Source organism: Fusarium odoratissimum (genome assembly GCF_000260195.1).
Source record: "Fusarium odoratissimum NRRL 54006 unplaced genomic scaffold supercont1.18, whole genome shotgun sequence".
Taxonomy (NCBI): Eukaryota; Fungi; Ascomycota; class Sordariomycetes; order Hypocreales; family Nectriaceae; genus Fusarium; species Fusarium odoratissimum.
Window position 1 is genome coordinate 658689 of NW_022158777.1, and position 23534 is coordinate 682222.

At 46.5% G+C, this 23534-nt stretch overlaps 11 protein-coding genes across 15 annotated transcripts; 6 read left to right on the plus strand and 5 right to left on the minus strand.

The window, feature by feature from the left end:
- Positions 1-262: 262 nt before the first annotated feature.
- On the minus strand, positions 263-4917 carry FOIG_10573 (uncharacterized protein). 3 transcript variants are annotated; one of them, XM_031210923.1, is made up of 4 exons: positions 3188-4526; positions 3084-3132; positions 2076-3033; positions 1593-2025 (listed from the first exon to the last, which is right to left on the minus strand). In XM_031210923.1, the coding sequence occupies exons 2-3, from the start codon at positions 3100-3102 to the stop codon at positions 2498-2500; spliced, it is 555 nt and encodes a 184-aa protein (XP_031059634.1). In that variant the 5' UTR covers positions 3103-3132; positions 3188-4526; the 3' UTR covers positions 1593-2025; positions 2076-2497. The 3 variants fall into 3 exon arrangements, with proteins under 3 accessions (XP_031059632.1, XP_031059634.1, XP_031059633.1); XM_031210921.1 differs by having other exon boundaries at positions 263-3132; positions 3188-4088; positions 4142-4917; XM_031210922.1 differs by having other exon boundaries at positions 2076-3132.
- On the plus strand, positions 720-1037 carry FOIG_10574 (uncharacterized protein; the record flags this gene model as incomplete). Its single annotated transcript, XM_031210924.1, has 1 exon — positions 720-1037. One exon carries the CDS (start codon positions 720-722, stop codon positions 1035-1037), a length of 318 nt encoding a protein of 105 aa, XP_031059635.1.
- Positions 1038-1706, plus strand: FOIG_10575 (uncharacterized protein; the record flags this gene model as incomplete). Its single annotated transcript, XM_031210925.1, has 1 exon — positions 1038-1706. One exon carries the CDS (start codon positions 1038-1040, stop codon positions 1704-1706), a length of 669 nt encoding a protein of 222 aa, XP_031059636.1.
- On the plus strand, positions 3960-6267 carry FOIG_10576 (uncharacterized protein). 2 transcript variants are annotated; one of them, XM_031210927.1, is made up of 4 exons: positions 3960-3992; positions 4133-4148; positions 4240-5354; positions 5412-6267. In XM_031210927.1, the coding sequence occupies exon 4, from the start codon at positions 5423-5425 to the stop codon at positions 6134-6136; it is 714 nt and encodes a 237-aa protein (XP_031059638.1). In that variant the 5' UTR covers positions 3960-3992; positions 4133-4148; positions 4240-5354; positions 5412-5422; the 3' UTR covers positions 6137-6267. The 2 variants fall into 2 exon arrangements, with proteins under 2 accessions (XP_031059638.1, XP_031059637.1); XM_031210926.1 differs by lacking the exon at positions 3960-3992 and having other exon boundaries at positions 4105-5354.
- Positions 6268-6666: 399 nt separating this feature from the next.
- Positions 6667-8748, plus strand: FOIG_10577 (uncharacterized protein). 2 transcript variants are annotated; one of them, XM_031210929.1, is made up of 5 exons: positions 6667-6899; positions 7021-7412; positions 7476-7871; positions 7944-8311; positions 8368-8724. In XM_031210929.1, the coding sequence occupies exons 2-5, from the start codon at positions 7125-7127 to the stop codon at positions 8597-8599; spliced, it is 1284 nt and encodes a 427-aa protein (XP_031059640.1). In that variant the 5' UTR covers positions 6667-6899; positions 7021-7124; the 3' UTR covers positions 8600-8724. The 2 variants fall into 2 exon arrangements, with proteins under 2 accessions (XP_031059640.1, XP_031059639.1); XM_031210928.1 differs by having other exon boundaries at positions 6667-7412; positions 8368-8748.
- Positions 8749-9023: 275 nt separating this feature from the next.
- Positions 9024-10251, minus strand: FOIG_10578 (uncharacterized protein; the record flags this gene model as incomplete). Its single annotated transcript, XM_031210930.1, has 2 exons — positions 9024-9661; positions 9723-10251. 2 exons carry the CDS (start codon positions 10249-10251, stop codon positions 9024-9026), a joined length of 1167 nt encoding a protein of 388 aa, XP_031059641.1.
- A 2647-nt stretch (positions 10252-12898) lies between these two features.
- On the minus strand, positions 12899-13711 carry FOIG_10579 (uncharacterized protein; the record flags this gene model as incomplete). Its single annotated transcript, XM_031210931.1, has 1 exon — positions 12899-13711. The coding sequence occupies one exon, from the start codon at positions 13709-13711 to the stop codon at positions 12899-12901; it is 813 nt and encodes a 270-aa protein (XP_031059642.1).
- A 1608-nt stretch (positions 13712-15319) lies between these two features.
- Positions 15320-16502, plus strand: FOIG_10580 (uncharacterized protein; the record flags this gene model as incomplete). The annotated part of the gene is made up of 2 exons (XM_031210932.1): positions 15320-15828; positions 15863-16502. 2 exons carry the CDS (start codon positions 15320-15322, stop codon positions 16500-16502), a joined length of 1149 nt encoding a protein of 382 aa, XP_031059643.1.
- Positions 16503-16625: 123 nt separating this feature from the next.
- FOIG_10581 (uncharacterized protein) lies at positions 16626-18615 on the minus strand. The gene is made up of 3 exons (XM_031210933.1): positions 18336-18615; positions 17295-18254; positions 16626-17241 (listed from the first exon to the last, which is right to left on the minus strand). The coding sequence occupies exons 2-3, from the start codon at positions 17752-17754 to the stop codon at positions 16871-16873; spliced, it is 831 nt and encodes a 276-aa protein (XP_031059644.1). The 5' UTR covers positions 17755-18254; positions 18336-18615; the 3' UTR covers positions 16626-16870.
- Positions 18616-19653: 1038 nt separating this feature from the next.
- FOIG_10582 (murein transglycosylase) lies at positions 19654-20707 on the plus strand. Its single transcript, XM_031210934.1, has 4 exons — positions 19654-20136; positions 20194-20414; positions 20470-20497; positions 20548-20707. The coding sequence occupies exons 1-4, from the start codon at positions 19721-19723 to the stop codon at positions 20597-20599; spliced, it is 717 nt and encodes a 238-aa protein (XP_031059645.1). The 5' UTR covers positions 19654-19720; the 3' UTR covers positions 20600-20707.
- Positions 20708-21946: 1239 nt separating this feature from the next.
- FOIG_10583 (uncharacterized protein) lies at positions 21947-23369 on the minus strand. The gene is made up of 3 exons (XM_031210935.1): positions 23090-23369; positions 22224-23042; positions 21947-22164 (listed from the first exon to the last, which is right to left on the minus strand). Exons 1-3 carry the CDS (start codon positions 23334-23336, stop codon positions 22145-22147), a joined length of 1086 nt encoding a protein of 361 aa, XP_031059646.1. The 5' UTR covers positions 23337-23369; the 3' UTR covers positions 21947-22144.
- Between the last annotated feature and the right edge of the window lie 165 nt (positions 23370-23534).

Consider the following 23534-nt stretch of genomic DNA (forward strand, 5'->3'; position numbering starts at 1 on the left):
GCGGCGGAGACTTTGTCCTCGCTGACCGTTGGGGCGACAAGACAGTAAATCACAGGCTTTACGAAATTAGAACATGTCATATTCTCGACGCACTTAGCTTATTACAATTAATGTAATCCATATTCCGCTTTTACAATCAGTTTACTAATGCCTCAAGGCCATTTCATCAGTCCTTGATAAAGTAGTAGGATCAGTCAACAGCTAATTCTTGATGTAAAAGTAGTGTAACCATAGTTCTTAAAAATGCTGACCCACGGAAGATATTTTGTATCCCTCCTACCTGTGCAGACATTTCAAAACTTGTTACCAATAATTACGTGTCAACCCCTCCTTTGGTTAACGTGGTTTCCCACTGTCATTATGATACCCGCAAACCATTGCCTCAAGACCCAGGTAAGAGACGTAGAAAATGCCTTATAGACACCGTCCTTATTTCTATTCTCACTTCTTACTCGTTAACTTAAATCAAAGCTCATAATCAATCTTCATTTTGACATGGACGTACGGCCCTATATCATTAGACCATTAAGAGAATGGCCCTTCACCTGCGATAAATACCATACCACTACCTGTGCCAGCATGTGCCAGGCTCAGACCAACCGAAGGGCCCTACTTGGCTGATTGACGTCAAGGAGGGACGTTTATTCCAAGGAAATCATCAGAACAGATATATCGCTCTTAGTTATACTTGGCATGACAGTGCGAATGGAATTGACCGCATGAATCAGCTAAAACTCCTTACCAGCAACATGAGTTCGATGCTGGCACCTAATGCACTGAAGCGAAACACATCGCAACTACCTGCTGTTATCCAACACGCTATCGAACTGACAGGCAACATTGGAGAGCGGTATCTGTGGGTTGGTAGGCTATGTATAGTCCAAGACGGGCCGCAGAAACAGTTTGAGTGTATGCGCATGGACGAGATCTACTCCGGTGCTTATGTGACAATAGTCGCTGCTGCGGAGGGTGGACTGTTCAGGAACTATGGCAAAAGTTCGAAGCGATCCGTGAACAAAACCTCTCATAAGTACTAGATGAGTCACGACGCACGTATCATTCGTTACCACCAAGAATCAGTCCTGTCGAGATGGTCTAATAGAGAGTGGACGTACAAGGAGTACATTATTAGCAAACGTGCGGTTTTCTTTCTCAAAAACTCGGTGTTTTGGCAATGCGAGTGCGCAGTTTGGGATACAGCCTCCCTTAGACCAAATAAGAACGACGAAGCCACCAACAGTAACATAACATCAAATTCGTCACTTCTCCGACGGCTTGACACATTAAACTCGCCTGACTTTGGCATCTGCACTGACCTGGTTTCTCCATATAACGGACGGGAGCTATCGTTTCAGGGGGATGGCCTCACGGCATGCTTGGGTATTCTAAACCGCCTGGTCCCAGGATTTCCTGGCGGATTCATTTTTGGTCTGCCAAGACACTATCTGGATTACGCCCTACTCTGGCACCCTTTGAGAGGACCATTCGACGATGTCGACTCCGCATATTTGTACGACATAAAGATATCCGACGGTTGTGCGGCAAGAAGAAGCTCTTCAACTCGAAGAACTTCACTTCCATCTTGGGCATGGTGTGTTTCTTTGACCCGAAGAGGTTCCGAGCAGGCTCAGCTATCAGTCCAAGCTCGAGGCAGCAAAATACCGATAGTTCTTGGAAAATACGAAATCTTGTTACATGGGATATGATAAAAACTCCTGTGAATACTGCCGGATGTCAAACAATAAAGACCTCTTCCTTGCATAGATCTGCATCAACTGCAGGGAACTACATCTCAACCCGGGCCAAGGCTGTACGTTTATCTCAGCAGCTACGTTAGGAATTCGGTTTGAACCGTTCTCTGATGCAAGAGGAGGATTTATGTGCAACTCTGTCAACCTTGTTCTAACAAAGAGACCTCTCAACAATATGCCAACAGTGATTGTTCTCCAGGACCGGATAGGCAGATTCTCAGGGTTGCTTCGACCCACGGGAGACTCGATTTGTGGGCGGGGACAAATTTTGGAACTTATTGCAATATCAGCAGGAAGTGCAACTGGAAGAGATCTGAAAGATACATTTGAGGACAGGGTACTCCGAAGAAGCAGATATCATGACGGGAGGCTATTTCATGCCATCTATGATCAATACGAGCGATGGATTGATGTTTCAGAGGATCAATCTTCTGAATTAAGAAAACCATCGAGTCGTTGCAGTAGTAATACGAGAATCAGATTCAGTGTTCAGCAGGAGATTATCAAGATGGAATGGTATATGAGTTTTTCAACGTTCTCTGGGTCTTAAATGCAGATAATGGGGTTGCATATAGGGCTGCTTGTGGTTATGTACTCAAGGATTTCTGGGAGGCAGGTTGTGTAGTTGAAAAAACAGTGACTCTAGGTTAAATAGTTTAAGAATAGACTTCCAGTTATAGTTAAGTAACTGTGTATAGAGTATAGGAGTTAAAGGCTGTTTCAGTTTTTTTTCACAACTCTGCCCGCTAAAGAATTGGATGGGGAAGTGATACAGTCATGGGTCCGTCGAAGCTGTGGTTATCACCTGCCTGAATATAGCCATTAGACGTGGCACTTATCAAGATTTCAATCTCTTCTTCCAGCTCCAGAATACGCCCTCGCGCAAGATCTAGTACTTGGCCCCTGCTCAAGACCTGCCCTGAGCTTGGCATGCTGTCTCTATCAGCTAGGGTGCGTGTTCTTGACGCTGGCAGCACCGCTAGAAGACTCTCGAACTGCGACTTCAGCCGAGTGCGGTACTGCTTCTCGGCAAAGTGATGGCATTCTCGGATGTGTGCTGTCGTGTTTGAAGGCACCTGGTATTTGCGGCTTTTGGGCTTGCGTGATGCCTCTCGGAGTTGAACCTCGGACACCAATGGGGCCTGAACCATTTGTGTTGACAACTGGTTCTGTTGTATTGTTGTAGTAGAACATTCGTTCGTTCTGTTGGTCGGGGATTTCATGTCGGCGTCGTGGCTGGGTGCTGCATCAGAGCTCGGTACGTAGTTGAAGGGGTAACCAGCTTGCACATAATCAGCAAGCTCGGGTGAGCTGGACGTGTTGGAGAAATACTCGGAAGATAAGTACTCATCCACGTCCCAGGGGAGGTTTGGAGCAGTAGCTGTTGACAAGAATGCGTTAGTAAGCATCGTGCGTCAGCTTGGAGGGCGACTTACCTTGCTCGGATGCAAGTTCAAGAGGCATCTGATGAGTCTGAGCCAGTCTGTAGTTCATGTTGTTGGTCGACAAGGGTGGTATGATGGAGAGCTAAAGTGGAACAGTGTCGGGTAGACCAGGGGGTGAGAACATGGTACAAATATGTAAGAGATAACCTACGCGGGGTTGATGGTAATCAAGGCTTTGTGGAAGAGTGTAGGAGGTACTTCTAATCTCCAAGGCGGCCATCAGAGACTGCAGTGGGTAGTTGGCAAATTGATGGTTGAGTTGAGTAAAGGATTTGCACAATCTGTTCCGAGGCAGATTAGTCTGCTATTGATTTTAATGTCGAAAACAACCGGTATTACCTGGTTAATAAATAAATCTGGTTGTCGTGGCATGCCGTGACTGCCCCGCGGACATCAAAATATCCAAGCTCGATAGCCCAGCCCAGCCCAGCCCAGCCCTTTACCGAGATAGTGGTGTATCGTATGCCGTGTCGACTGATTCCGGAACTTGCCAACCGATCATACGTTTCGGTTTCCTCCAGCAGGGTCAATATGCCAATGGGACCGTATCTCAACAACATGATGTTGTCGGGGAGCCGGGCCCTGTGGCTGTCTCCGTCTCCCCGCATCAACAAATAGGATTCGGTTGTGAAAAGGACTAGACCAGCCCATGTCACAATTGGGCTGAGGCCTAAAACTGGCCGTAATGACGCGTCATACTGGAATGATGCCAAGCTCTCGGAATGCCCTCCTGTTCATCGGAAATCGCCATACACCAAATGTCAATTTTCAGGCTCTGAGGTCTTGGCAAGGTAAAGTAAGATTCACTCAGCCATCTACAACCTATTGCATACCTACCAACTGTTCTTCGCTTATGAGGGTTCTCAATCGCCGATCGCCACACTTCCAATCCCTGCCAGGTTCTGTCAGAGCATCTCCCACTAATGCAAAGCTCAGAAGTATCACATCTAAGGTGCGCATGATGCTGCCTATCTCTTGTTCGTCGTTGCTTTTTAACGGCACAGCACGCCACATCCCCGATTCCTGACATTGATCTGTTTAAGAGGACTAGCCTTGAACTTATCGCAGCTGAGTCTGTGACAAGGTATAGCTGCCAGAATAAATCACCGAGCTTCGCCATTTGCCATGCAATTAATCCCATGAGGGACTGTGTGTACCGGTTTACAACACATTTGAGTAGCTCCGGATAACCTTTCCTCTTATGCCTTACAATAATTCTTTTACTATTGATAACCGTTCATTCTGGCTTGATTGACTGTTAGTGTTGATTAATCTCGTACTGATGATTAATTCTCATCCTGATGGAACAATTAGACCTACACAAACTACCCTGAGTATTTATAAGTAATCAGGGTAAGCGAGAATGCGGCGAAGTCACTTGGTAACATCGCAAGACTGGCATGTCATCAAGCTACCGACCCTACCAAATCTCCAATGTTACACAAATGGTATGCAAGCGTTATGATGTACAATTGTGTCATTGCTATTGCAACTCCTCCCAGATTTCCCTAAAACGGAGGTGCAAGCCCGACCTGAGCATTCTGTCATGCCCTTATCGAGTGACAGGTCATATTTGAGTCTGATTCTCAACTGCTGGGTTACACAATAATCTGAACCCCTCTTTGCGGCAGCGCTCTGTTCGCCGACTAACTTAATCCCCTGTAAGCATGTGGCTGCTTACGCATATGACGCCACTACCCCTTACGCATCCCGGGTACATGGTAAACCTCAGAGAAAACCCAGCTTATTTGGCAATACTGCATCGGACTTAATCCATTTTGAGGCGGAAAATCGTTTGACACAGAAATGTGGCTTGCTGCCATCATCATATGACGGTGATCATGTTCTCTCAGCCGCAAGGTAGACATGTTTTTGCTTCGTGTCCACATTTGTTTCTCCAATACCGGCCGGGAAGGGCGTTGGTCTAGACCACCAACCCATGATATGACCCTTACGGTTACATTGACGTTCCATCTAAGATCCCCAAGCGGAGTGAAGAGATAACATGTCTGCCTATAAGAGGAAGCCAGCAGGTAAAGGACAAAATAGATCACTGTAATGGCTGCCCAGACACCAGCAGACATTGCGGATATTCAATTTATACCACCGCAAACCTCTTAGGCAAGGAACTTCATACAGCACCTAAGTACTCTATATCGTAAGTATAGCATTTATGCTTGTGTGAAGTGAGTGAAAACTAAATGGTTTTATCAAGTAATAACTGCAATGGATGCATTCTCCTCTGGTTATGTCTGCAACCCGTGGCATGATCCCTCAGGGTATCCTGCCTATCCAACCCCAGCCGATACTCAGTTCGGCTTTGACACTCTTGACTTGACGAGCACGTTCGCTGGAGATCCAAACAACATCATCCAGCCTGATTCCTGGTTCTTTGAAGGTTGGCTAGATGTTTCTGGAGTTGTGCAAACAGAACAGAGTGCCAGCCAGGAGTCCACAGCAGGAGCATGCCCAGAATATGACAGTCTGGGCCAACCTCACCCCGCTCAGGAAGACTATTCACGGGCAGTACCCAAGGGTCAAGAAAACGCAGAGCTCCGTCCGAGCAAGACCGTAACCGGTACAAAGCAACGTCATGTCAGCCATAGGCGAGATTCTATACAAGATATCACATCACGCGTTCGAGAGAGAAATCGCAACCTTTCTCGCAGGTATCGAGGTCGTAAGCAGCATGAGGCAGAAACATTGGAAGCTCACGAGGAGAAATTACAAGAGGAGAATGCTGTCCTGAGGACTTGCTATAATGATTTGAGAAACGAAGTACTGGGTCTCCAGGATCTATTACTGCAGCATACAGGCTGCAATTGTACCACGATTCACGCGTTCATTGCCGCTCAAGCTGAGCGGTCACTACATAGCCTTCTTTCACCAAACTCACAATGTCAAGGTTGTCAAAATCCGATGGAGACTTATATACCTTAGAAGAGTAGTAGCAAAGGATACCAGGCCTGGCTTTAAAGCTCTCTATTGCTATTTAATTATAATTTAATTAATATATTAATAGGTATTATTTTACAAAAGCTATAAGGTATTTACTATTTGTTGTCCTCGTATGTGCAGCACTCTTAAGTCAGTGACTCCCTCTAGCTATCCCTGCCTGCCTTATAAAGCCGCAGCCTCTATTCATACTCAACAGCCACTTTACCTTCAAGTTCAGCAGTTACCTAAATGCATTTAGGTCAATGAGAAACATTTTTATCTCATTGTAAGATTAGCGAGGTTAGTCTTGGCAGAGCGGGGGTTTTGAAAGCCTCGGAAGGAGTCAAGGGCCAAATCGGAGGCGGGGACAACGATCTCCGCATCCATCGGAGCCCTCGTTGACACCTGCCTAATTGGGTCATCGGAGCAACGGCTGATAGCTACCTGATTGGGCAAGTGATAGAATAAGCGCACTTTAGAGATAAGGAATGGAGCTGCGGGCAATCAACAAAGACAACTTTTTGACAGATTTATGTGGATCTGTAGAGTAGGGAAAGATGCCTTGGGATGTCATATCGGCAGAGCTAGGCTGGGGGGTTTCGGGTGGCTGACAGCTTAGAGATGTAAGGATTTAAGCTTATTATCCTTCCCTCTAAGTATTCCCTATGTGGGGGGTACTAAGGGAAGGGGGGAGCAGTGGCCTTGGCAACAGTTGGACGATGTCACGTCTTACAAGGATGCGGGACGGGATAGAGACTTGGATTCAGTAGGTACTTTTTCTTTCTCTCCCCCGTCCCAGTCTTTGAAGAATGGGATGATGTCACACATGGTTTAGCAGCCCTGAATGCCAGGGGAGAGAGGAATGCCAGTACTGATGTATAAGGCAGTGATTAACGCCCTTCCATACATATATATCCTCGCTAATCGCTGCCACGTTACACAGTAGCGTGTCCCTTCTGTAACATCGAACGTCTCTCAAAAAGAATCACAAATGCCACGTCTAGTACAGGTACTCCTCGCAGCTGGGGCAACTCTCATCAGCCTTACCTCTGCACAATGCAACCTTACTCCCAAGGCCAGCATCGCTACCGCTGATGGCGTGGAGTTCAAACTCCTGCGCACTGGTCTGCAGAGGCCTCGACACCTCGTTGTCGACACCGAGGGCAACCTTTTGATCGCCGAGGCTGGCAGCAAGGGTGTGAGGAGGGTTGTCCTCGATGATGGTAAGGACCTCGATGTTTGCATCGACTCTGATGACGCCTTAATTTCTAATGCGAATGTACGTTTTTCTCAATCCTGCTTCCGGCTAGCAAGTAGAAATAACAGGTTCGTGTAAATATAGCTGAACCACGGCATTGCTCTCACTGCCGATGGTAAAACCATTCTCGTGTCTACTCCCAGCGAGGTATACGCCTACGACTACGACGCCTCCAAAGGCAGCGTCGGCTCTCGTCGGACCGTCATCACGGGTATGAGTGCCACTTCGACTCATTCTACCCGAACCCTGACGATCCCTCTCGCTGGCAATCCCAACCTGTTGCTCGTGGCTGGCGGATCCGATGGTAATTTGGATGTCGAAACTGTTGACAAAGATGTTGTGCGCAGCCAGGTGAGAGTCTTCAAGATTGATGAACTTTTAGCGGCGGATGCTCCTCTAGAGTATGGTGAGGCGGAGGTACTTGGCTGGGGTCTTCGTAACAGTGTTGGTTGGGCAGAGGACCCTTCTACGGGACATATCGTAAGTGTAGTCTTTCTTTTCCAGCCACGACTTGTGGCTTGGTGATAGGCTGTTGACTGACTCGACTTGCAGTGGTCCGTTGAGAACTCAGTCGATAATCTTTACCGCGGCGACGTCGATGTCCATAACACCAATCCCGGTGAGGAACTCAACTTCCATGGCCTTCCCAATGACACCTCCAGCGCCCAATATGGTGCCAACTATGGATATCCCGGATGCTTCTCCATCTACGACACCTCCAACATCAAGGACTACCCTGGAGGAGCAGAGGTTGGCAAGCAGTTTGCTGGCACGCCGCAGGGAGAGAAGGATCTGGGCTTCACAGATGAGGAGTGCCAGGAGAAGCAAGCGCCGAGGATTACGTTCGGATCACACCTTGCGCCGCTAGACATTAAGGTCCTTGATGGTAGCGCGGCATATATTGCATTCCACGGAAGCTGGTGAGTGCCCTCACATATGATTTACCGTTGCACAAGTGTTGGCTAATTGATTTCAGGAACCGCAACCCTGGTGATGGCTACCGTCTTAGCAAGGTGGACTTTGCCAACGGCGAGCCAGTGCCGGAATCTGACGACGCTAAAGCCGAAGTGCCGCTGATGTGGAACACGGACAATACTAAGTGCCCTTCGGGGTGCTTCAGACCGGCGGGCCTGGCATTTGACAAGTCCGGAAGGCTGTTCTTGACCAGTGACTCTACGGGAGAGCTGTATGTTCTGACAGGTGTATAAGGGCCTGAATCCCTTGAAAAAATATTAAGTAGATAAGCTACACTTAGTGGAATTGACTTTATTCTTACTATTACATTGTGGCCATGCCAGAATGTTATAACATAATGAACGATTTATCTGTAAACTTAAAGATCAACGACAAACACTGAGCCATTGTGGTAAACCTGAAATGTGGTTTCTAACCTTAAAACTGACTCATAAACTCAATACCGCCACGACCTTCTGATTGCCCCAAACCGACGCATCAGAGGCATCTTCTTATACCCGTGGGGGCGGTCAAATGAGTCATCTTTTAGGTTTTCATGATATCAGTTTTATGCTGTAGCAATTGGTCAGGCATTGTGATATAATGTCTAAGTTGTGAGCCAGATGTGTTATTTGCAGTTGAGACTTGTGGCTGAGAGCTTATATCAGCACAGAGAACTTAGGCAAACACTGAGCCATCACTGTTGCCGCTACAAGTGAAACTACATTTCCCATTACCAACAACTAATCCAGCTCCAGTATCAGCGCATTTCTTCGACGACATGAAGTAATGAGGATGGTTGCTCTGCGATTTGCATGTTGAGCCAGAGTGGTACAGAAGGAAACAGTTGCGGTTAGCAGCACGGAAGCTCCACGTCTCGCAGCCTGTAAACTTCATGCAAGAGTTACAGCACTCTTCAGCACTGCTGTCGCCACTGGCAACGATCTGGAAGTCAGATGGAATTCCGGGACCGTTGTTGAGAACGTTGGTGACGTAGTAGCCTGTGCTGGCGCTGTTGAAGTCGGGGCCAAACATGTTCTCTGCTTGGCAGGCGGCATACTCGGTAGGGCCGGAGATGGCCTTTGTTTTAGTGGCGGTGGCAGACTTGGTTGTTGTCTCCCAGGTGGTGGAGTAAGTAGTGGCCTTCATGGAAGTGGTGAAGGACTTGGTGACAGAAACGTCTTTGGGAATGAGGGTTGTTGTGGAAGAGATTGTTTTGACAATGGTAGTTGTCTGCATACTAACGACTGTCTTGGTAACTGGAGTACCAGTTTTTTGGACGGCTTTTTTGTTGGCATTTGGAAGGAGTCTAGTACCTGTGCAAAGAGGGTAGTTAATGGTTTATACATGTCACGATGCATGTCGGGCAGGACTTACACTGGACCTTTGAAGGGAATTTGCAAGGCTTCATTCCAGGCTTGATTGTTGCTCGAGCATGGGGGTTCTGAAACAACTTGTCACCCTTTTGCGCATTCAGAGATCTCGAGTTGACCGTGTCCGAGATGAACTTGAACTCAGCAGTAGTTGGAATCTGAGTCGTAGACGTTGAAGTCCTTGTGCCTGTCTTTGTACTGGTAGTGGTAGTAGTAGCAGTCACGGTTACAGTGGCGACCTTGAACAGCGTGGTAGTAGTGCTGAATGTGCCGGTGTCGCCTTTACCGGTGACGGTGAAAGTCTTGGTAGAGAACACCGTGATTGTTGACCATTGGTTGGCTTTCTTAACCACAGTTAGAATGATAGTAGTTGTTGTAGGTACAAGGCTGTCTATCTTGGTGACAGTGACAGTATGAATATCCTCGGCTGACTCTTCGCCAAGTTTGGTCTGGCAGGTAACATCATCATCGTCGGCTGCGAAGACGGATGATGAGAGAAGGAGAAGGAGTGCGGAGAATAGAATGGTCTTCATGGTGAATGGAGGGGATCTGATGATTGGGGAGGGTAAAGGGATTACTGTACTCTCGGGCTACACAGAGGAAATAGCCTAGCACCTGTTGTTATATACAGAGAGCTTATCAGAGAGCTCGCCGTATACCACTTACAATTTCATCTATATGAATGCGGTTTTCGCCACTCCATACAAAAGAGTCAAAGAATCCAAAATATTAAGACTTGCACCCATTACAAAGATCTGCAAACGGCCATCTCCTGGTTCTAAAGAACCCAGCAAGGTATCTTAGATAGAGATGCACTAGCGCATAGCTTACTGAGAAGAAGGGTTGGCCGCGATGGCGTTATCCAGACTCCAAGCCTTGGAATGTGAACATGGGAAAGTTGTCTTTCTTCCATACCTAATCTAGCTCGGGTTTCCCCATGTTCTCAAACCGTGGCCAGCCACATTTTTGTCTTGGCTCGATTTAGAAATGGACTGCGAGCCGATGAATGATAGGCGGAACAGAGAAGAATGGGAAATTGGCTACCCTGTTAAGAGAGATTGCCAGCTAAAGGATTTAAGTTACTATACAAGAGGACATGAGAAGATGAGGTCTCTCAGCTGTATAAAGGCTACCAAATATACATTGGGAAGTTGCAGTCTATTTTACCAGTTTGGTAAAACTTTCAGTTCTCCATAACTCGCATCTATACTGAGGCATTCAAGTTGAGTCAAGCTTGAATCATCTTGGCGCGTTTAGGCCGTTTTCGCACGCTCGGGATCATGTGCAACGGCCTCAGTCTCGACTCTTATATTATCCTCCCCAAGATATATTATATTAATATAACTCTAAATAGGTTTGTTATTAGGCATATATTACTTAAAGTTCCTAATTATAGCTTTTAGTACCTTATTATTAGTTAGAAATATAATATAAGTTTATCTATTAAACCTGCCCTTAACCCTTATCTCCTGTATTATAGAGATTAAGCTCTATGCTTTAGAATACTTAGTTAATCTATTTATCAATTTCTTTATAGAACTTATCTCTTTCTAGGTTCTATGTATCTGTTTAATTCTTAGCTATTATAAAACTTATATAACTAAAGCAATATATCTTATCCTGTATATTAAATCTCATCCTTAATACAAACTACTTAGCTATACTTAAACTTTTATTTATTTTAAGCACTAATACCTTTATATTTATAATACTTAAGATAAGATATATTAGAGATAAAAAGATTTTAGTTTATTTCCAGGGATAAATAACTAGTAATAAGCTAAGTATTTAAAGAATAAAGAAGCGCAAGTCTATAGATTAAGAGAGAATCTAATTATATTAAATTAGCGGTTAAGTCTGGTCTTTATTCAGATAGCAGTAGGCTGTCAGTATGTGGAGATCCAGCGGAATTTACATTCCGGCGGGATGTGCCGAACGGGACCAAGTAACATATACTACTACAGTATTTCTCTGCGTGAACGTCTTCAGTGTGCGGCATTAACAATTGCGCGTTCGCTTCGGTGCTTACACGTGGCACTGATAAAGTAAAAGAAATCTTCACAGTTGTATAACTACCTAACACCTGGCATAGAACTTCATCCATTCCATGTGTGATTTTGCCATACTACACCCACGTTTAATATATTAGTTCTTATTGCTTACTATCTTTTTATTTTTTATTATAATTAATTTGTTATTTACTAAATAACACAGGGAATACTGTTAGGAATTTTCATAAAAGGAACTTTAATATCAAGTAGTCCAGGCATTATGCATATAATAGATTATACTAAGACTAAGAAGCTCATAAGACTAATTTATATCTATATAAATACTTAAATGGTTTAAGTTTAAAGGATAAAACAAAAGAATAAATAAGAGAAAAGGAAGGAGAAAAGGAAAATAAGCATATATATTAAAAAAGGCAGATTGTGTATGTGAGATGGTAGAATAGATCTAACCTTCTGTTGTATAAATGAGTTCCAGATCCTTAGTTCACGTCAGGCCATCTTGGTAATATTCATTATCTTACAGATATTAGTATAGAGCAGGGATATGGAAAGAATACTAACCCATCTTATTAAACGTTTAAATATAGCATCTTCCCCGCCAACACCAAGTAATTGGGCTTTCTCAGCTTCTGCTATTATCAATATACTAATCAATTATAAAAGCGCAAACGCTGGTTTCTCACCTGTCATTGTCTTGGCTATATTGTTGAGGGTTGGCTGTGGGGCACTACTGGTATCTTCGTCTCGATTCAAACCGTAATTCGCAATCCAGTGACTTCCGTTTTCTCTCTTGAGACTCGGTATCCCTGTTGTTCCAACAGCTGTCGGCGGCGCGTCAAGAACAGTCGGATGAACAACAACGGGCCGTATCAGATAGTGCAGTTGGCGGACAAGCTGCTGGGCTGTATCAAGCTCCCATGCCCAGAACTTGATGAGGTCGGGATCGAAAGGTGGTCCGTTGTACCACTCCGTCCAGGCCGCTGATACCGAAGATAATTGTAGAGATTAAAATGAGAAGTAGTACACCGAAAAGACTGAGAGTTTCATGCTCGGATGAGCGAACCTTAACAGTCCAGCAGTCTTTGCTAGTCGGTTGATACCCTTTCACGGCTTTGATTGCCCGTTTGTAGTCCTTTCGCTTCTCAGGTAGTAAAAACATAGCTGTGTTTTAGACCACTGAAAACTGCATGCCAGCAATTGACGCTCCGATCCACGTCCTCGCTTCATTCTCCCAGAGACCGCTGCGAGGTGCATTTTGCTTCCCATCACCAAACCCTAGGCCATATCGTCGCACATCAAGTACCTCTGGACCAAACTCTTTTAGGTGTGAAATAATATTGCTTCCCACAACAAAGCCTGCGCCAGTGTCGGGTGAAAATGACTTGAAGAAAGTCTCCAATTCTCTCAATGTTGGGAATAGTCTCAGGAGATTTATAGATGAAGAGGGGACAGAAACGAGCCCTGAACAGGTATTCGATGGAACAAGGCATATCTCCATCTGGTCTGCGCAGCCAATCATGCCAACTGGGTCATCGGAGTAATACCAGTTGTCATATTCTCTGTCATCTCTATGCAGCGAGATGAGATCTTCTGGGGTATATCCGTTGTCATCGGGGGTATTGTACCAGAGGCCTGAAGTGTTTCGAAAGTTCTCTCGTGTAGCGTGAGCGCCAAAAAGAACATCATCCACTTCAGTCCGGTATTTCACACCTTCTTTATTTACAAGCACAATAACAATCTCGGCATCTGATCTGTTTAGAGCGGGGTGCATATATGGCTCTTTCATGGTCTTTATCCGGTAAGGACCACTTCTTGCAACAGCTACCACTTCGTAGTCATTCCGGGAACTACGGCCGATGTGAACATCAAGTGGAGTGCCACCAGTCAGCGAGGAGACCTTCGGATTCGACTCGACACTAAAGTTGAAGTAGTGATATCCTTGAACAGGATTAGGCGGCAATGTTGCAAAGATATCCGGCATGATAGGCGAGCAGGTTGTGCGTCGTCTGATAGTAATATAGATGGCTTCTTTAGTGTTTTTCCCGAATACCAGCGGAGAAAGGTGTCCTGTATCGAATGATATCGGCTGTGTCTTATTAACGCAGGCGCCCTCACGGAAGGGGCACCTCAGCCCCTTTCGATGTTCAGACCAAGGGATATTTCTTCTCGAAAAGCGACTGCAATCGACTGCATAGCCTCCATCGCGATAACATGTGTCATAGTACCATCTGGCTACCGCTGAAGCAGCTTGTCCGGGCATTTCATTGCTGACTAGCCCAAGGCGAGAGTCGAAAAGCCCTGATTTGCTGCGAGGCATCACACATCTTAAGTCTTCCATTAATACCAATGCATTCGGTTTGCCCTTCGAGAGAACGAGCGGGAGCCAAGTGGCGAGAATAAGGAAGCATAACCAGTGAATCAACCCGATACCTAGTATCTTCCAGGAGGATCGTCGAGAGGACTTGAGGATGTTACCTGGAGCTAGGCTGCCAAAAGTCCTCCAGGTCGAAAGCAGTGAAGCCATTCCAAACACAGCTCCAATATCGCTGCCTTTATTCCTTAGAAGGACCTTTTGCTCTCTAATTATAGCATCTCGGGGTACATGGTGTCGTCGAGAACGGTGAAGAATATAACGGAATATTTTCCATGACCTGAGGCCTGTTATCTGGAGCCCAAGGGCTAACAAAGCCGTGATAATTGTGGCCTGCTCACTGCTCACTGTGAAGTTTCAACCCCAGACACCACCCTCCTCGTAGTCATACCAAGTACCGATCTTTATAATATCGCCAGTCATCGCTTGAATTTTAATGAGATAAGAATTGCAGAGGATATAACATGAATGCGAAGTCAGTTCTGAAGTGTGGGGTTATTGCAGTTTAGTAATATACTTCTATACTTCTGGTGGCTTGCATAGCTGGAATGAACGCCTAACCATTTAGGAATAGTTTGTAAAACATAAACGTAATGCGTAGGTGACTTGTTGTGTTTCTAGGTGACTGAAGTTGCTAATACTCACAAGATGGATATCTAAAATGAAGATTATATCAAGACTTATAGCCAAGTGAAAGGACTATATATAAGAATTTAAGTGGTAAATTAGTGGGTTCTCCTTAAGGCATATTTTATTATATAATTATTTTAACTTTCTATAGTTTATTTCTAGTAAAACACAGTACTAACCTTGAATAACTAATAAGAGATAAGTAGTTTAAATAGTACTCAAGTTCAAATACATTCAGATGCCATAACAACAAGGAGGTTAAAGCGCTAAAGAAAATAATAGTAAACTATAAGGCTACTATTAAAGTGACTTTAAGCCTTATGGCCTGACGCTTTACTGTGTTGAGTTTGGCTTCGGAGGCAAAGCTTCGCTTACTGGCACCGTTGAGGTTAGCTTGGTCGGCGGTATTGAAGTAGCTCAGATCCAGTTCAACGCCTAGTTCAAAGCTGGGCTCAACCTTGCCTCAAAGGGTTCGTTACGTACGAAAAGGAGTGGACTTATCTAATTGGCGAGATCAATCCTTGGAGCCTTGGCATAGCGCTACTCTGTACTGTTGGGCCTTACATAGGTCTCGACGTCAAGGCTGGAATGAGTATTGAGGCAACTGGAACATTGCTCATTGGAGCTTCGGTTGAGTGGGAGAATATCGATATCTTGATTGATCTTGTCAACTCTGGTAACAGCCACACCAACGATCTTACCCCTGTCTTCAAGCACACGGCCGGAGCCACTGGTGAGCTCAAAATGGAGGCATCTCTGGGCCTTCTGGCTAGTGTTGGTGTCGAGCTCAAGCTTCTATCCAGATTATGGGAGGCCAAGAGAGGAGTTGTCGACACGCCGTCAGTTGTTCTTGAGGGCAGCTTCGAGATGAGCGCGACAGTTACTGACGACGGTGAGAACCTAGCTAATATAGATGGTGATTGCTACGGAATTGCTTGGAACATCCATTTCGAGAACTCCTTCAATGCGTTTGTCACAATTGGTAAGAGTACAACGACGATCCCTCTGGTAGATCCTCTCAAGAGTGATCCTATTGCGCAAGGTTGCATTGGCTACATCAATGACGGAACTAGTGATGATGGATCTGATGATGAGGGGTATATCGGTAACCGGAATGAACTGCGGTGGTAGTGGTCTATTCGCTGATTGTGTTGGGTCACAACCGGCGCCTGTCTTTTATTCAACATCCAAGAAGAAGACTGGCAAGAAGGCCGACACTAAGTCCACTAAACAGAAGGGCACCGCTCAGAGCAAGTCCAGTAGCAGTGATAAGACGGCTACCTCGAACAAGAAGCCCAAGACATCAACTACCGACAAGAAACCTACCAACACCAAGACTAAGAAGCCGACCAGAACCTCTAGCGTTCTGACAGCCACTACCAAGAACACCAAGTCTACCCAAGCTGCGAACAAGAAAGTCAATCCGACCAAAGCATCCATAACGTCCAAGAAGGCTTCTCCAGCATGTAATCCCTCGGCTATCACCAACATCAAGACCCCTCCACGTTCAGTTTGCAAGAGAAATGTGGCAAAGGCTCGTGTCCCCTCCAAGTCCATTATTGTTGTAGCTTCTTCTGTGAAGAGCTTGAGCACTTGCACCGAGATCTGCTTGAAGAGTAAGCAGTGTATGAGTTTTGGATATGGTGAGGATAAGACGTGTCAACTCTATGGGAAGAACTTCAAGAGTCTTGGAGTCACATTTGGGAGGGGGAAGCAGAGTTCGTTGTTTTGCGATAGGAAATGCTATGCGTATAGCGAATGTTCCAAGTAGCATGGTAGATCTTGAGGATACACTGAGGGGAACAGGCAGCAATCCTCAATTTGCATAATTTCTTTTGTCATTCAATACGATGCGTCACACTACGTATACATGTTCTCATATCTTATCATCATGGGTCTTTCTGCTGTGCGAGTATATACTGTGATGTATTGTCATCCGAGTCCACCAAGGTGTTTAACTATGTACGGTGAAGGATGTGCTGGATCCCTCGGTAGGACTGGACCATTTGTATATAATAATACTTCCACCAGGTTGCAATGTACAAGGAATGTAAGATCTCCCTCCCCACTTCTCAAGTGCATGACTTAGAGATAGCCAAAGCATTGGCTGTCCCCAAAGTTCGCGAACACTCAACTTATTTAACAGCGGAGCTTAGCGCTCTTGCCAGCAGCGGCGTTAAAGAAGGTCCAGGTCTCACCAGGGGCGAACTTCTGACCGTTGGCAGTAGGGTCGGCAACATGGCCACCGCCGTGGCCGATCCAGGTGACGGGCTTGCGGCTGCACGTGTAAGAGGTCTTGACGTAGTTCTGGGCACCGGGCGCGGGATCGTTGACCTGCTTCTGCTGGCAGCCGTTGGTGCCGATCCACTTGTCGCGGAGCTGTCGGCCCTGCTGGATGCTGAGAACGTTGTCGGCGGATCCGTGGATGTGGAGGTAAGAGACGGGAGTGTTGCCACCGTTGCAGCCGGAGAGGAGAGCACCAGAGATGACAGCGACAGCAGCGAAGTCGTCTATGATGAGTTAGCATATATAGGACTGGTAGGATATCAGGATGATGACGTACTGGGTCGGGAGCAGGCGACACTGTGACTCATGGCACCACCGTAGCTGAAGCCAGTAGCAAAGACTTGCTTCTCATCAATGCAGAGGTTCTGCTTGGCAAAAGCAAGCATCTGATCAGTGAAGGTGATATCCTCACCACCCTGGTTAGCCCAGCCAGCGTTGAGACCGTTGGGAGCAATGAAGATGGTGGAGTCGCCAGCCAAGTTACGAAGACCGTAGTAACCGCCCTGGACGACGTTGCCCATGTTTCCGCTGAGCCAGTGGTAGCCGAAGACGAGACGATGGGGCTTGTTGTTCTGGTAGTTGTTGGGCAGCTGGAGGGTATACTCGCGGTTCTTGCCGTTGACCTGCATGGTCTTGACGCCACTGGAGGGAGGCTGCTTGCCACAGCCAGCTGAGGCAGCGTCGCCGAGCCCAGCTGAGGCGAAGAGGGCGAGGGTGAGGGTGAGAAGAGATCGCATTGTGAACGAAAGGACCGGGCCTGTTCTTGAGTTTCCTGGTGGAGAAGAAGAAGAAGAAGGTAGTTGGTTCTGTCTAGCAGATCCTTGTGTGATGAAGAAGAATTGAATCTCTTGAAGGTGAAGAATTGAAGATTATTATATAGTTCTCGTATCCCTAGACGTTGCCCTGATTTTCAGCTGCCGAAGCTTCACCCGTGCCAGCCCTGAATACTCCTCACCAGGGTTTCCCAAAGTGGCCATCCTGCACAGATCATTGTCATGCGTAGAGTCCAAACAACTTCACCCGGTAGTCAACCCATTGCTCTAAACAGCCGATAATGTCCATCAATGGTCGAATGAGGGATCCGGAGTCTGTGGGTCCGAGGGCTATATCCCCTGTCGCACTGAGACTTTGCATGGGGCTGTTTCGAAACAGCAATAGTTTCATTATTAGCCGGTTGACCATTTTCCATCAATTGCTGAGGACGTCTGTTTCTTGGACCATGGCACTGAAATCTCGCCTGCAATCATTGCCAAACAAGCGTAAAATTAGTGGCAATAGCTTAATTTTTCCAGGAAACTTGACATCGCAAACTGCGTACCGTTTGGGTGTTTGCCCCGAGCTGAATGCTGTTTTGGGCTTATCGATAAGCTGCCTGACTTCGGGCGAGGCTGCAACGGGAGAATTGTTGAAGGCAGCGCGATGGCTATAGCAAACTTGAGATGTATAACACGATCAAGTATTTACCAATCATGGTATCAGTGTTTTTCCGGAGCTCGTATTGTGAGTCTATGCGCGCCTGTAGGAATTGAGTCTTGAAATGCATTGACAACAACGATCTGCGTGCCAAATGCAAGCAAGTGCGGAGGTGAAGAAACTGCTACGTTAACATTTTGTCAATTTAACCGTTTCTTGGCAAAAATTGGTAATAGCTGATAAAACGAGTATAGGGTGATTTCGACAGTGTTTGTGAGAGAAGCAGTCCTCTTAAATATATAAATTATATTCTTGCTCCCGGGTAGAGCACGCAATCTCCCACATCCCGTGGCTTGAAACGTGGCTTTGACGATAAGCCTTATCGTCATCCCAACTATCTAATCAGCCTTCATACATGGAACAGTTGGAATAGACTTTGACCTGGCATAAATGGGCCGATTATGCAGCTGGGTTCACGTCCAAATCAAGGATGATTGACGTTTTTCCCGGCCCGTTGGACCGTTTCCCAAACCTGTTCCTGAAGCTGCTCTCGCTTCCCCACACTCTAGACTTGTCCCATTCCAGAACGGAGTCTAGCCTCCGTTTGGTAGACCTCGTGATAGGCCGACTAGGGAGTTCAACACCAAGTCTGGTAGGCGTCCCATATATAAGCCAGGGGGGCTTGCCTTCCATGGCATCACTCCCGCGGGAAATTACCATGAACGAGCTTGAACGAGCAGGATAGTTTATCCAGAGCTCCGGATGCAACCCTCGATTCCACCAAGGATTGCCGAGCTTAGTGGAGAAAGCTGCCAAGAAAAACAAGGCGATGACAAATGATATACTAACCTGCGTTTGTTTCAGAGTGACAGTAGCAGGGGTTCATCTCACTTCGGTATCTTTCGGTTCCAGCGTAGATAGCTAAGCTATGGCCAAGATGGTGGGAATTCCGTCGGCTCATGTTTAAAAAGCTCCGTTAGTCTGCAAGAAAGTGAGCCTTGCACTTGAGAAAAGGACCGACTATGTTCTTCGAACGTACGACAGCTTCATCGTAACTGGCCATTATTCTGATTTGAAGTGAATGAGCTCCAGATTGAGGCCTCGATATGTTCACGGAGAAACTTCCGTGGTTCAATTTGGTATAGCATGTAAATAAATTCTCCTTTGGGAGATGAGTATAAAGGAACGGACAAGTTGTCGAGAATATAGTCCTTCATCAGAGATCCAAATCAATAGTAACTCATTGTCTATCTTCTCAGAACAAGCACTCTATCTCATACCAAACTCACAATGAAGGGCTCTCTTGTCTTCCTCGCCGGGCTTTTCGCCCCATTCGCCCTTGCTCAGTCTCTCTGCGACCAATACTCCTACTACGCTAACGGCGGCTACGAGTTCAACAACAACCGCTGGGGTCAGAGTTCTGGCTCTGGCTCTCAGTGCACTTACATCGACTGGTCCAACAGCAACGGCGCCGGATGGCACGTTGACTGGTCCTGGTCCGGCGGCCAGGACAACGTCAAGGCGTACCCCAACTCTGCTCTCCAGATTGGCACCAAGCGCATCGTCAGCTCCATCAGCAACATGCAGTCTGCTGCTGCTTGGTCCTACAGCGGTACCAACGTTCGTGCCAACGTTGCCTACGATCTCTTCACGGCTGCCGACCCCAACCATGTTACCTACAGTGGTGACTATGAGCTTATGATCTGGTGAGTGCCCCTGACTAACATCGGATATTGGTGTGATGCTAAGACGCTTTGGGATAGGCTCGCCCGATATGGCAACGTCCAGCCTATTGGATCTAAGCAGACCACTGTCAACATTGAGGGACGCAGCTGGGAGCTCTGGGTGGGCATGAACGGAAGCATGAAGGTCTTCAGCTTCGTCGCCTCCAGCCCTGTCAACAGCTTCAACTCTGATGTCAAGCAATTCTTTAACTACCTCGCCAACAGCCAGGGATACCCCGCCAGCAAGCAGTATCTCCTCAGTATGTATCTCTCTGCATTCTATGATGAACCCACCAACTAACATTGCCACTACAGCCTTCCAATTCGGTACCGAGCCTTTCACGTAAGTCAACCTTGCTTCACCTCGATAGACATGTACTAACCAGTCAATAGTGGAAGCAATGCTAAGCTCACTGTCACCAACTTCAATGCTCACGTCAACTAAATTTCGGGATCAATCATCTCTCGGGTGGAATAAATAAGGGCGTATACAATTCTATGTTACATATTTTCTTTTTACATATCACACTCAATAGCAGGCTATCGTAACCACTTTGAACTGTTCAGTGTGTATTGGCTAGTAGCATTCTTGGTGACTCTATGACAATACCAGCGGCAAAGCTCGAGGCAGTTACTCCTCTCATGTTCGAATAAGATAATGAGTCGTCAGACATCTGTAAATACTTCAGACACTTGGCTACGTGGCCTCTAGTCTCCCAATGGTCTTCTGGAGCTTGAACTTTGCTATCACCTTTGGAAACAGTGATATAGTTTTTGATCCAGAAACTTGACTCGATCATCTGCAAATCACATAGCAACACGTGTAGGAGGAATGAAGAACAAAAGAGTAAGCTTCTGTCAGGTAACAGGCAATATGAATGTGGTGTTCCTTGCACGATATATGCTTTCACTGACAGGGGCCTGTAAGGCTGGAAGCGGGAAAGAAGCTTTATGTAGCAACGTGAAGACAAATCAGCTTTCACGATGACTGTTAAAGTTCACATTGCCACAAAGCATTTTAGGGACCAGACCCAAGATGCAAAAGCCATCATTTTTAAGCTCAAACCAAAGTTAAATCCCAGGAACATTGATGGCACGACAGAGGTGACTGTTTGTAGTGCCTAGAGGTAAGCGTAGAGTATGGCGTTGTTATTGGACGTGTGAGGTTCAACTTTTAGATAACAGAATGGTTTAAACTTTTGGTCTCTCACACAAAGCATAAAATTGTCAGCGCAAGCCCTAAAAATGGCAACATGCTCTATTTTTCTCGCACTATTCAAGACCACTGCATCCCCGTCCCAGGAGCAATAGAACCTTAATTCATCCTCTTGTCAAACACACTTACACAACAATTCCAAGTGCCAACACAAGTTCTCAACAATGAAGCTTACACTTCTTTTCCCCACTGCCATATCGATGGCTACCTTTGCAATTGACGAGGCAGTCAATGAAGAGTCGGATGCGCGGATGAATGGCACATCGAAGTTCCCTAGATGGCCCAAGCCTACTAAGAAGCACGCGCCCAAATGCATCTAGGCTGCTGGAGGAAACGCAGGCAAGGAGTTTTATGGTTGTATGTCAACAGTTCCCCTGCCGGTTTATTGAAGTGGCACTGACATGTATGCAAAAAGTGGGAAACTGCGAGGACGACTGCATTTTCAAGGAGAGAAACGGGGGGCTGAATGCGCAGGTAACTGCCACATGGTTGGGAGGCGAGAGTGGACTGTCGACCCCCAATGTCCCCTTTACTACTGCTATGTAAGAAGAAGTAACCCGTTTTCTTTTCGTGAAAGACAGTTACTGATATTACAAGCCCCATTTGGTTCACCATAACGATGAATGAACCACGGAGGGATAACTATGTCATTGAGCGATCACTGGTTGGGATAAGACGATAAGCTATTAAATAGATTGGTGTTCATTATCGATCTATATCAAACAGAAAATAGCTCCACCATTGGTGGACCGTCTTTTATCCCACCTGATACCATTAACAACCCAAGTAAACCGCTTGAGGACTGTTAGCACATCCAATTGATCAACAGAGCCATGGACAAGATTGAACTTACCGTTGGCGTAAAGCGAATACGAATCAGCATTGTAAAGGCAAGACAGAGGATCCAGAGCAGTAGAATTCTCATAGCCATAAGCATAATCCTGAGTTGAAACCTCCTGCTCATACACGGCTCTAGCATGCGTCATCTCGTGAATCGTCGTGGTGGCATGGTCCTGCTTATGGCACTTTTGTGGCAAAGGTGGCAGCGTGTCGTAGAACAGCGGACACATGGTGACATAGCCATTGACCCAGGTCGTGTAAGCGATCAACGGACCGTCGCTCTCACAGTATCCAATCTCATCTCTGCAAAAGACTCGTGTGTTGCCACTGTCCGAAGTAGAACACTCTTCAGCAACGGCGAGAAGTCGGCCTGTAACGTGTTCGCGAGCCTTGGTCTCGTTGGACTTGAAGTACTCGACGAATCTCGCGGAGTGAACGTCAGATGCATCTTTCGCTGCGGCTCGAGCAAGAGTCTCGCAGTTCTTCACGCTGTTGGCTGTGAGTTCGAGCTTGTCGGCGGTGCATGAGTCTTCCTGGAGAATGGTACGCTTTGATGCTTGTTGCTTTGCCTCGGCTGATGAAGCTTTGGCAACCTTGATAGAGATGGGTTCAGACTTCAGCGACACAGGAGTTGGCTTGCTGGATTCCTCAGATACGGCAGGGAGACTACCCTCGGCATACACAGAGTATGTGCCGGGTTTCAAGTCATAAATGGTCGACAAGTCAACAACTCGAAAGATAGATGACCCAGTTTTGAGCGTCTCAAAGTGATTGGTATTGAGTCCATCGTAGTACAGGCTCAGCTCAATGCCCATGAAAGGCACCTCATTTCCTACCGTATGTTAGCAACCAGAAATTTAGTTCCAGAGGGTTACGTGCCGCTCTGGTCCTCCAATGAGAGTTTCTTGACAGGTCGCTCGTCAAGAATTGTACCGATCTTGAGGAGACTCAGATCAGTAGGTCCGGCGTTCTTAATGGAGACATTGATCTGCGTCGATTGCCCAGAAACAGGCTCCAGAGAGACGGTCAAAGCGTCGCTGTTTCGCGCGTGCTTGTGGTGAGGCAAATGCGCTCGAACGCCAGAAGCAAGAAAGGCAACACAAGCCAATGTCGGATAAAAGCGCATCGTGAATTCGTGAATGAGAGAGAAATAGTTCTGTGCCATTTAAACACAGCTGATCCGGCAATGCTTTATGGCAAAGGGGAGACGACAACGCTCGAGCCCCTTATACGGGGCAGATGCCTAGAACAGAAATGAACTCCCCGCCAAGAGTCGTGATACGAGGTCGAACCCTGTCAACATGGTTACATTCTTAGCATGGAC

Excerpts from the sequence above, each read along its gene's own strand:
- FOIG_10573 (XM_031210921.1), bottom strand. The coding sequence starts at position 3,245 with ATGAACTACAGACTGGCTCAGACTCATCAGATGCCTCTTGAACTTGCA. Across the intron at positions 3,133-3,187 it reads TGAACTTGCATCCGAGCAAG|CTACTGCTCCAAACCTCCCC; the intron begins GTAAGTCGCCCT and ends TCTTGTCAACAG.
- FOIG_10576 (XM_031210927.1), top strand. The coding sequence starts at position 5,423 with ATGGATGCATTCTCCTCTGGTTATGTCTGCAACCCGTGGCATGATCCC.
- FOIG_10577 (XM_031210928.1), top strand. The coding sequence starts at position 7,125 with ATGCCACGTCTAGTACAGGTACTCCTCGCAGCTGGGGCAACTCTCATC. Across the intron at positions 7,413-7,475 it reads CCTTAATTTCTAATGCGAAT|CTGAACCACGGCATTGCTCT; the intron begins GTACGTTTTTCT and ends GTGTAAATATAG. Across the intron at positions 7,872-7,943 it reads ACCCTTCTACGGGACATATC|TGGTCCGTTGAGAACTCAGT; the intron begins GTAAGTGTAGTC and ends CTCGACTTGCAG.
- FOIG_10581 (XM_031210933.1), bottom strand. The coding sequence starts at position 17,754 with ATGCGATCTCTTCTCACCCTCACCCTCGCCCTCTTCGCCTCAGCTGGG. Across the intron at positions 17,242-17,294 it reads TGTCGCCTGCTCCCGACCCA|ACGACTTCGCTGCTGTCGCT; the intron begins GTACGTCATCAT and ends AACTCATCATAG.
- FOIG_10582 (XM_031210934.1), top strand. The coding sequence starts at position 19,721 with ATGAAGGGCTCTCTTGTCTTCCTCGCCGGGCTTTTCGCCCCATTCGCC. Across the intron at positions 20,137-20,193 it reads GACTATGAGCTTATGATCTG|GCTCGCCCGATATGGCAACG; the intron begins GTGAGTGCCCCT and ends GCTTTGGGATAG. Across the intron at positions 20,415-20,469 it reads CAGCAAGCAGTATCTCCTCA|CCTTCCAATTCGGTACCGAG; the intron begins GTATGTATCTCT and ends TTGCCACTACAG.
- FOIG_10583 (XM_031210935.1), bottom strand. The coding sequence starts at position 23,336 with ATGCGCTTTTATCCGACATTGGCTTGTGTTGCCTTTCTTGCTTCTGGC. Across the intron at positions 23,043-23,089 it reads CTCATTGGAGGACCAGAGCG|GAAATGAGGTGCCTTTCATG; the intron begins GCACGTAACCCT and ends AACATACGGTAG. Across the intron at positions 22,165-22,223 it reads GTATTCGCTTTACGCCAACG|CGGTTTACTTGGGTTGTTAA; the intron begins GTAAGTTCAATC and ends ACAGTCCTCAAG.